Genomic DNA, 11,279 nt, shown 5'->3' with positions numbered 1-11,279 from the left:
TCCCCTGCTACAGTGGGAAGACCTGGTGTTAAAATGATAGAAGCACAATATAAAAGCCTGGATTATAAAATCATCAATTGGAAAATAGTTGGCTATGCAGATTGCCCTGATTCACGAGGGGACTTTGGGTGAGGAAGAAATAAACTTTTGTTGTGTTAAACCAATGGGATGTGGAGTTATTTGTTACTGCAGCAAAAACTAGGCTGTCCTAAAACATACTGTAATGCAAACATTTTGGGTATTTCTGCTTTAGTGCAACTTTAAAAATGTATGAAATTGGCTTGGGGGGGTCCATGAACCTCTGAAATTACATACAAAAATCTGGGTTATATATTTTTCTGAGACTATATAACTGTCAAGATGTCCCTTCCCAAACTCTACAGTGTCATTAGCAAGAGTGAAGAGGGCCCCAGAATTAAAACCCTCCTCTTCCCCCAACTCACAGCTTCGATAAATACTTATTAAATTACTGAACAAATGAAAGATGGTCTGTAACTTTCATCATAATCTCAAAGAACTTCATGACCCAAAAGAGCTTAAATCCAAACAGGGAGACAAAATATTTCCTAATAAATTATCCTGTCTAAATAATCCAAATATTTTGAGAAACATCTGAAAGGATGAAGATTCACCCTTGGTAAGATACTGAAATTTGAGTGAAAGTGACCTATAATAAGATATTTTGTTCTGAAATAATGAATTTCTAAAATGAGAAGGATATTTGGAATATACCTAGGTAAGCAAATGCAGTGTTGATAAATAAAATATTATCAGTAATGTGCATTGCAAAAACTCCAGGACCAACTGTGAAACAAAGAAAAATATTTATTATGCATTTTTATACAGTAACATCAAAATTATGCTCAATAAGTTACATAGCTGTTTTCTAAAAACACTGCAAAAAAAAAGATAAAACAGTAGAAATGCTATATAACCAGCACTACTCAAAATTAAAAATATAGTCATCTTTTAAACAGATTTAAATTGATGATTTCTACATGAACCAAAACATTTTAAATATCTAAAAATCATCTTTCTTAATGCACTGGATAATATATAAAGCCTCAATTTTATTGCACATAATGTATTTGATTTAGGCTTATTTGATCAGGTAACATGCAGACAAATTATGAATATGAATTTAGGAAAAGGCAGAGTGTTATTTTGTACTACAAAAATTGGGTGAATGATACATTTAACAGCTTAATCTTCAGAAAATTTTATTCAGCTATTGTATAAAATCACTAAAATCATCACACATGCGAGCTAAGAGCTATCACATATAGTAAAATAGCTCTGTTGGAGCATTTAAAATAAGAAAACAGGAATCAACTACTCTTAGAACTGACACCAACTACCACTCGCCTTGCCACCCAAAAAGGCGGTTTTCACATCTGTTTTAAAAACACTAAGTAACAGAGGCACCTGGGTGGCTCAGTCGTTAAGCGTCTGCCTTCAGCTCAGGTCATGATCCCAGGGTCCTGGGATCGAGCCCCGCATCGGGCTCCCTGCTCGGCAGGAAGCCTGCTTCTCCCTCTCCCACTCCCCCTGCTTGTGTTCCCTCTCTCGCTGTGTCTCTCTCTGTCAAATAAATAAATAAAATCTTTAAAAAAAAATAAAATAAAAACACTAAATAACAAAATCTTAAATACAGATATATATTTGGTTATGACAAAAATATTCTCATAATTGACACATAATCACAATTTTATCATTTTAAATAGGAAAAACCAGAGGAAACTGGGGTTAGACCTACCCTGTAAACCAGTTTCTAAATAGCTAGTGAAACTTCTGTTCTACTTCTTAAACTCATTTGGCCAAGCGCTATCGTAGTTGTTTCGAGAATCTGTAAACATTTCTCACTTATTTATATAGTTTCCTGAGGTCATCTAGAAACTATTGTTATTATAGCAGCTTCACAATTTAGTACCCCTGCAAATGTGCTTTCAAAATGTTCAGAATAAAAACAAAAAATTAAGTGTAGGCCCATGTGTAACTTAACATACTCCCTAATTACAAGTCTATCTTTAGGAAATTCTTAGGTATCAAAATCAAATTTATTCCATTACCAGCAGACCCTGAAAAATATTCATAAACTGTAGGCCAAAAAAAAAAAAATAGATTTCAGACTTTGCTCTTTTACCATGAAATGAAAATAAAGTATCTCTTTGTATGTTACTTCTGGAATAATGTCTAAAACATATATAGGCCTCTCCATTTTAAAACATGTTAAAAGAGTGTCAGCACAGTGCCTGACCCATAACAGGTGTTCAAAAAATATATACTTACTGAATAAATGTTAAGCATAAAAACTAGTGTAGTACTTGAGTACAGAGGTAATGTTCTAAAGCTACAATGTATCACTCAATGAAAAATCAGTCCTAACTGCCACTCAAAATAAAGCTCAAAAGGTCTCCTTTTTGGTAAATACAGCACTGGCGCATTTCCTGGCATCCCATTAATGAAAAGAGGACTAGGCACTTCCCTTGATTCCTGCCCTCACCTATCTCACCATCTCTCACTTTAGCTGTGTAAGGGATAAAGCCAAGGGGCAACAGAAAAGAATGCTCTTGTTTCTTTCCTATCCTTTTTCCTTCCTTTCCCTTTCTTTCCTTCTTTCTCTCTTTTTCTTGTTTTTCTTGTTCATCTGTCAATGAAACAAGAAGCAAGTGACCACCCAATGAAAAATACGTGCCTCATAATGGTATCTTTTTTAGGAGAAAAATGAGGTGACTTAATATTTACATTTGGGGAAAGGCTGGTAATTGTCATTACCAATATGGCTAACATGAATAAAGAGATTTAACTAATACTCTCCAAAAAAAAAAATTCACTGCTCTGGTACTGAAAACTTCAACGTTAATGGATTACAAATAAACATAAAACATCGTTTAAACAGTTTAAACTGCTTTTTATAGGACACAACCTGAGTTTGCAGATTAATTTATAAAGGTGTATTTCTCCATCATTTCACATTAAAATCAAGAAAACACTATTATTTCAAATTTCAATACCTTAAAAATAGAATTTGTGCAATGACATTTTTAAGCTCTGAGTTTTAAATATTATTACCATCTTTAACACTGATAATCACAATTCCTCTCATCCACAGATCAAAAGGCAGCACTGGTAAACTTGACAATGTCATACAACCTTAAATGTTAAGAGGGGTCAGAGGCTTGGTTAAATATTTCCACACGGTATCTACAGGCCCTATTCTTATCCTTCCTTCCCAAGAGGAAAATGAACTGGGACTAGGCACTTAGCCAGTAGCTGCCCGTAGTATGACGTGTTGGCACTAATGATTAGGATGCTTGAACCATGCACGTATGTGTTTTGATTCAGTAATGTCAGGCCCAAGTACCCATTATTTTTTTAAATTTTAAGCCTAAGTAATAGTAATATTTTCATGCCAGGTTTTGACAGCTTAATAATTTGTATTCTGGAGGGGGAGCTGTAAACTACCATATTTTTGCTATTATTTATTTAAAATCTGAAATGCCAACTTTACACCTCATTAAAATACAAGCTAAACCCACTTGAACTTATTAATGATGCTTGTTGATGACAAAGAAAAGTGATCTCAAACCCCAAAACCATGATTAAGGTTTACTGACCTACAGAACTAGAAAATTATATTTCCCTGTCTAGTATAATAAGAATATAATTCTCTGTCGCTTACAAATATAATTTGGTAATTTATATTTAAAAGTATCCAATGGTCCCATATGGATTAACAACTTCTATTTACCAATTCTGCATTTTACAATTTTCAATAATTATATTTTGACCCTGGCTGATTACATGCAAATTATCCTCAACGCCATCATGAATAGGCTGCAAATAATGTTAATGATAGATTTCAATATTGTTCTAGTTCTCAAAACCTCAAAGCAATAAGCTAATCAATAAATTATTTGTAGAACCCTATTACTGAAGCTACAGTGGTATCTTCTTATATGGTTGAATCACACAAAATATGATGAGGTCACTGTGTAAGTGTATGTTATACCAATGTTTCTCACACAGTGGTATACGTACACCACTGGACAGCCCTGAGATGATTTTAAGTGGAGTGCTACATGGATGAACAATTTCTAATAGTTATATATTTATTTTAATGTTTATTAGAAATAATATAACTAGTACATAAAATGTGGAATATGCTCAAAACAAGGCTACGTTTAAAAATGTAAGGCTGAAAACTAAGGTTAAAAATAATTAAACAATGGCACAGGATTATGTATATATGAAATCAGAAAGGTGGTATGCGACTCACATTTGGTAAACACTGTTTTAACAATTTCATTAGCCAGTATCATTTCTGAATGCTCATGGTAATAAGCCACATTATAAGGGGGGGTTTCCTCTACTGCTGCAAATTCTGTTTTTTTTCTAGGACAAATATTCCTTAAAAACTTGTGTTTACATTTATTTTAAGAATATAAATTTGAAAGCATTGAGTAAATTTAATTTACTTTAAAAGGATTCACCAAAATGGTAAAAACCTTCAGGGGCATTTGAGGGACATGCTATTCCTACAGAAGAGAAAAGATTACAAAGGCACATTACATATTATGGTTATTGTTGCAGCATTTAAACAAAAGCGATCTAAATCATCATTATCACTAATTATTAACAGACAATTATAATATTCTTTCATAAAAAAGAAGGTATGCTTGTGCACTAAGTGCTCTTGCTTCTGGAACCACCTGCACGTAAGTGTCACTAACACGGACCCACTGGCCTGTTGATTCACTGTCAGGTTCTTTCAAACCTAACAAGACAAAAAGAAGTATAATTTTACAATAAGTATGTTCTTATTCTACATTATAAATAACAACACATTCATCACAAACTATATTTATCTAATGCTAGATCTTATTGGTGTGTTTCTTCTTGTGTTAAACATCTTCCAAAATCAACTAACTCTTTCAAAGCAATATTGGCATCACTTCACTTTAAGTATCTAGTGAAATATTAGATAGACTTGTAAATATTTATTTGCTCAAGGAAAAGAATCATTTTCCCTGAAATAGAAAGAAAAAAAACAAAGTCAGCTTGTTGATCCATAGGCAGAGTCTGCAAATTTTCAACCCCAACTCTATTCTGAGGACCTGATAGGTCTTCAAAATCTTTTGGTGTTGTTAAGTAAAATGCCACTCCACCTCAATACACAATGACTTAGCACCCTGAAAAACAGTGTGTCACTTCACATCATCTAGAAGGGTACAGTCTTATGATATTTAAGGTTCTTTAAGATTATCTAAGTACTCTTAAAAGTATTTCTCACTTAACTTTAACAAAGTGAATCCACTTGCAATATCCATGAAACAGCTTACCTCTTCCAGAAAAGGAAGAATACATTCATTTGTTTTTAGGAATAACAAAAACTCAGGATGCCATACCAGGTACATATGTCTTTCCAGTGATGTGCTCCAATAATTTCCTGGAGGGTGTTCTCACTTTCACATAAGCCGTGTAGTGACCTTCCCTCATTGAGCCACTATGTTCCACTACGCCATAGAGACCATAGAGAACTTTATCTCCCACACTTACATTCTTTTAGACAAAGAAAAAACTGGAATTAGTAATTAGTGAAATATTATAATAGGGAAAATTAAGTCAAATATATGTCCTGCTTAAACTAAGAAAAAATGCATTGTTAAAACAACACTGAAATGTGTTTCCACATGTATTAGCCTGGCAAAATGCAAAAGCCTGACAACATTTTCTGTTGGCTGGGCTGTGGGGAAAAGAGTATTCACACACATTGCCTGTGGGAACACAAAGGGGTACAATCCTATGCAGAGGTATTTCATGTTACCTAGCTGAATTACACAGGTATTACTCTTGGATTTATCAATCCTATTTGTAGGATTCTATCTTACAGGTACATTTGCAAAATGTAAAAAGACATACTATTAGTTATTATTTTGGCTCTTAACTGCAGGAATATTTGTAATATCAAAAAACTGGAGACATGGGGATATAATATACAGTACATGGGATATAGGTAATAACACTGTAACAATTTTGTATGGTGACAGATGGTAGCTAGATATATCATGATCACTTTGTAAGGTATATAAATGTTGAATCACTATGCTGTATACCTGAAAATAATATAATATTGTATGTCAACTATACTTTGACTAAAAAGAAAATGGAATAAACCCAAAAAAATCGGTCCCCATTAAATTGGGGACTGGTTGAATAAATTATGATGCATTGAGTGTTTTTTGCTTGAAAAATAGAGTGCAGACTATCTCAAAATACGGCTATGAAATAATCTCCAGGATATAATATTAAGAGTAAGGTAGAAAAAAGGATACATATTGTTAAGATGTGATTATTTAAGAGTGAAGATGCATATATGCATATCTATGTGCTTATATTTTTAAAAATTACAGAAGAATAAACAATTTTTAAATGGCTTATATATAAAGGGAGGAAAGAAATAAGTGGAATGGACATGGAGAAGAAAAGCTATACTTATTTGAATTTATCTTGTTTTATACATTTGATACATTTGATTTTGGAACTATATAAATATTTTATGTATTTAGTAAAATTTTAAACATTTAAATTTAAATTTAAAAAGTAATCCCTAAAATGAAAATATAAAAATTAAACAGGTGAATAATATATTCCAGTTGGCAGCATAATCATTCCACTAAGGTCATGTCAAAAGAACCCAGAAGCCTGCTTGAAGTGGCTTTCAGTAGCCAACTATGGACCCATTTATATTCCATTAATATATTAGACCACGAATAAAAAGAAAAGTGTAGTAAGCTGAAACATATTTAATGTGTTTCAATCCATAAATTAATAATGATAAATTAATTGATCATAGTTTAAGGATGCCACTGAATTAATTCATTATTCTGAACTGGTTTGGAAGGGGTAGGGGTAGGTAAGAATCAAACATTTATCTAGCCTTTTCTATAAAAACTATATTATAAGATAACTAAATAGATAAAGGAATTTCTCTCTGTATAGAAGTGCTCCAGTTGGGGCGCCTGGGTGGCTCAGTTGGTTAAGTGTCTGCCTTCGGCTCGGGTCATGATCCTGGGGTCCTGGGATTGGGTCCCACATCGGGCTCCCTGCTCGGCGGGGAGCCTGCTTCTCCCTCTCTCTCTGCCTGCCACTGCCCCTGCTTGTGTGCTCTGTCTCTCTCAAATAAATAAATAAAATCTTAAAAAAAAAAAAAAAAAAAGGGAACTGCTCCAGCTAATCAATGAAGAAGGAATGACAGATTTAAAATATCACCATTCTGTAATTCTTAATGAACTTCTGGATCTAGCATTTGAGCATCACTGCTTGCTAATATCACAGAAAGAAAGATAAGTGGCATTATGTGCCACCTAATAAAAAAACAAAACAAAACACGCCCTATAAGATAGCCTTAGCAGGGGGAACAAAAGAGCATCAAACCTGTATCTGTTCAAGCCTCTTAAGAGCCAATTATCTATTCAGAGGAAATAAAGAAGACAGGGTAAGAACCATCAAAATCTAAACGGAAACTACCAGAAAGATGACTCAGTTTCTTAAAAAAATAAATTGCAAGGGAGAGAAAGGGAAAGGGATGGGAGAGGGGAACTATACATTAAAAGAGACTAAAAGACATTATCCAATCATAATGTGTAGCCCTTACTTGGATACTAATTCATTTTTAAAATTTCATTTGTGAGACAACTGGAAATATATACATTAGATGATATGAAGGAATTAGTACCGATTTTTTTTTTTTTAGTGTGAAAGTGGTATTGTGGTTATGTTCTTAAAAGGGGGGAGGAAGTGATTCTTATCTTTTATAGATACACAGAAAAATATTTATGAAATAATGCTTGATATTTCCTTCAAAATAATGTGGGAAGTAGTAGGTAAGCATGTGGATATGGCAGGACTGGCCCTGTACCTAAGGTTTTAGAGCTGGGGGATGTGTGCTATATAGGTTCACTGTACTATTCTGTCTACTTCTGTGTATGTTGGAAATTCTCCATAAAAAGTACCTTTTAAAAATGTGTTTTTATAAATTTAATACAAAGCTTGTTAAATTTCATTTTGTTTACCACATTATCAAATTCTATGAATAGAGTGTTAATAATTTTGATAGACAGTGCTGGTATTCTACAGCAGATAAATTGGACTCACCAAATAGTTGCTTTTAAGCTATTTTTGTTTTGATTCATCAATGTATGGAAAATATTAAGTTCAATAAGCATTCCATTACATACCACAAAACCTAGACTGCTAACCAATAATCATGAACAGAACAATATGTTACCCATAACATGTGTGGTTCCCTCAAGGAAGACAGTCATTGAATTCACCTACACAGTTCTCACATATAAATACAAGCAATTATAAACCAGTCTGCTTCTATATCTAATTAAAGTATTATCAATTTTACAGTATCCTACTCAGCTAACAAGTACACTATTTTCAGTAGTGTACATGATATAGCATGAAAAACAATGCACTAGTATATTGACTCACAAAAGAGAATGAACTCCACAACTGCTAAAACTATTGTCGATTAAGCACGTCATTCACAAGGAACAGGAGAGGGCACAAAATCTGCTTACTTCTCTCCCCAACTATCTGTTTCTAGTAGCACTGACAAGCAGCATTGATTTTCCTGACCACCATGCTAATGGTTCACACAGCTTTTCAACTGTCCCTTATTCTGTCTCCCAAAGGACAAAAGTCATATTCAGTGTGTTAAATGTTCCACGTTACAGATTTAACTTCACCAACTATAAAATTCCCTTTCAGAGAAGGTGAATGAATGAATGAATGACCTAATACTTTTAAGCATATTATTTACAAGTCAATTAAACATCTTAATAACATACTATACCTTACAAGTAGCAGAACAGAATGGTGCTAAATCAAGTATAAGTGGAAAATCTACATGTCTGTTTACTTTTCGAAGACTCAAGCCAGCCTTAAAAAGACCAAAAAATAATTTTTAATGCAACAAACAATTCATCTACGTCATTGTTAATAAAACCAAAAGAGGAATCCTAGAAGTTAGTTTTTTTAATAGCTATAAAAACATGAATAACGAATAGTCCAAAACTGACATTTAAGTTTGAGACTACTGATTAGTCTGTAAGTATTTCCTTTTAAGGGCATGCATTCTTTCTGTAAGTTCCTAAATTGAGATGCAGTACCAAATATAAAATAACTGTGGTACATCATGAAATCAGCTTCTCAGATCTGACATGACCCTATCTTGCTCAGAGTAACTGCACATATACACCCTTCACTAGGCATTCTCATGTAATGAGACACAAGACATCTGCTTCTGCTGTCCACAGCCATTTCACTTCCACTGAGTTTCTACATTCTTGGCTATCACAAATCAAGAATTTAGGGGCACCTGGGTGGCTCAGCCATTGGGCGTCTGCCTTCAGCTCAGGTCATGGTCCCAGGGTCCTGGGATCAAGCCCTGCATTGGGCTCCCTGCTCAGTGGGAAGCCTGCTTCTCCCTCTCCCAGCCCCCCTGCTTGTGTTCCCTCTCTCGCTGTCTCTCTCTGTCAGATAGATAAATAAAATCTTAAAAAAAAAAAAAAAAAAAATCAAGAACTTAGTCTAATTTTTCTGTGGATATGGATGGAGCTGTATAGAGAAAAATCTCTTCCTGCCTACCTACGGCCCACCTGAAATGTTGCAGATATATAATCAAAACTCCTAATCTTTTCCTTGAGATTTCTTTCATGGGTTTTATACTTAGAAAATCTTCCCCTAGGCAACACCCTCAGGTCCCCTCCCTCCTTGGGAGTTTTGTACTATCACTTTGCTATCACTCAATAAACCTTGCTTTGCTGCCCACCAAAAAAAAAAAAAAAAAATCTTCCTCCCAGAGGTCAGGTTAATATTCATTTAAGTTTTCTTCTAGTCTTTTGAAGATTTGTTTCATACAGTTAAAATATTTATCTGAAAATAGTATTGATACATGGTATAGAGGGAAGCTTTACATTTTTTATTTCAGCTCTTTTTCCTAAATCCTTTATCAAATAATCTACCCCTGGGGTGTCTGGCTGGCTCAGCTGGAGGAGCAAGCGACTCTTGATCTTGGAGTTGATCTTGGAGTCATGAGTTTGAGCCCACATTGGGTGTGGGGATTACTTAAAAATAAATAAACTTAAAAACAAAATAATCTACCGCTTTCCCAACTGATTTGAGATTATTCCTTTATCATAACAAGAGCTTTAAATAATACTCATGTTTTATTTATTGACAATCTTGACCATACCGTTTTAATTATACAGTTTTATTTTTAAACTGGTGTCAAAAAAATCACCCATTCTAACTTTTTCCAAAATGTTTTAGTATTTCACTTATTTACTCTTTCAGAGAAACTTTAAAATCATTACATCAAATGCAAAAACAAAACAAAACAAAAAAACAAAAAAACCCCACATAAAACAAAAAACCAGACAAGGCATTGGATTAAAACTAAGCATAGAGGAAAACCTGACACATTAAAAACATTTAGGTTCCCTCTCATTATAGAGTCCCTACATTTGCATTTTGTAGCCCTTTTTGCATTTAGTCCAAGCCAACCATGCCCAGCCCACTTACCCCTATCACTGGGATCCTGAGAGCTCAGAAAGCTATGTGCACTTTGCTATTTCCCTGCTTCTAAGGATTCTTAATAAACTTTATTTTTCATTCTCTCTCTCCCATACACGTGCGTGCACACACACACACACACACACACACACACACACCCCTTAGGTTCCTACCACCTAAATCACCAAATACAGTATCATGAATTAAACCATTTTATTTAGAAGTCTTGTAAGCTATTATGGATTAAAAAAAGCAGTAAATCCTTTATGACAAATTTTTAAATTAAACAAGTTACTGTCTAATCCTTTGACAGCATTTTACAAGATGTAGGGTTCTGCAAAACATATGACAAAATTACTACAGTGCTACTAAAGGGACTTTTACCTGATGGAATCTTTTAAGATGGAGAATTAGGATAGCTGGAACAGCAGAAATGAGCAATTGCTTCCTGGCATTAGTATAAACTTCTGCTTTCTTTTCTGCATAAAATATAATAATTTTTTGTAAAATTCCATTTTATACATTATATACCACATAACAGAGTTAACATTTATAAAGAAGCATCATACCATATTTTTGAAAATGTTAAAAAAGAAATTAGACTCTGGTGACAAGGGTGCCTCTATACTACTTTCCAAAACTCCACTGAAATGAAAGGGATTTTTTTAAAAAGCACACACTTACAAGGACAA

The 11,279-nt window shown here is 33.8% G+C and overlaps 1 protein-coding gene across 2 annotated transcripts in view; it reads right to left on the bottom strand.

The window, feature by feature from the left end:
- Nucleotides 1–1,634: 1,634 nt before the first annotated feature.
- Nucleotides 1,635–11,279, bottom strand: part of USP45 (ubiquitin specific peptidase 45) — a 72,591-nt gene continuing 62,946 nt past the window's right edge. For both annotated transcript variants that reach the window (XM_032408181.1, XM_032408182.1), the window contains 4 exons: nucleotides 10,972–11,066; nucleotides 8,867–8,953; nucleotides 5,409–5,562; nucleotides 1,635–4,777 (listed from right to left, as the gene is read on the bottom strand). In XM_032408181.1, the coding sequence (XP_032264072.1) occupies nucleotides 4,647–4,777; nucleotides 5,409–5,562; nucleotides 8,867–8,953; nucleotides 10,972–11,066 (467 nt within the window). In that variant the 3' untranslated portion in view covers nucleotides 1,635–4,646. The remainder of the gene's footprint in view (nucleotides 4,778–5,408; nucleotides 5,563–8,866; nucleotides 8,954–10,971; nucleotides 11,067–11,279) is intronic.

Source organism: Phoca vitulina, unplaced genomic scaffold (genome assembly GCF_004348235.1).
Source record: "Phoca vitulina isolate PV1807 unplaced genomic scaffold, GSC_HSeal_1.0 scaffold9, whole genome shotgun sequence".
Taxonomy (NCBI): Eukaryota; Metazoa; Chordata; class Mammalia; order Carnivora; family Phocidae; genus Phoca; species Phoca vitulina.
This window is presented reverse-complemented; position numbering and strand designations above follow the sequence as displayed.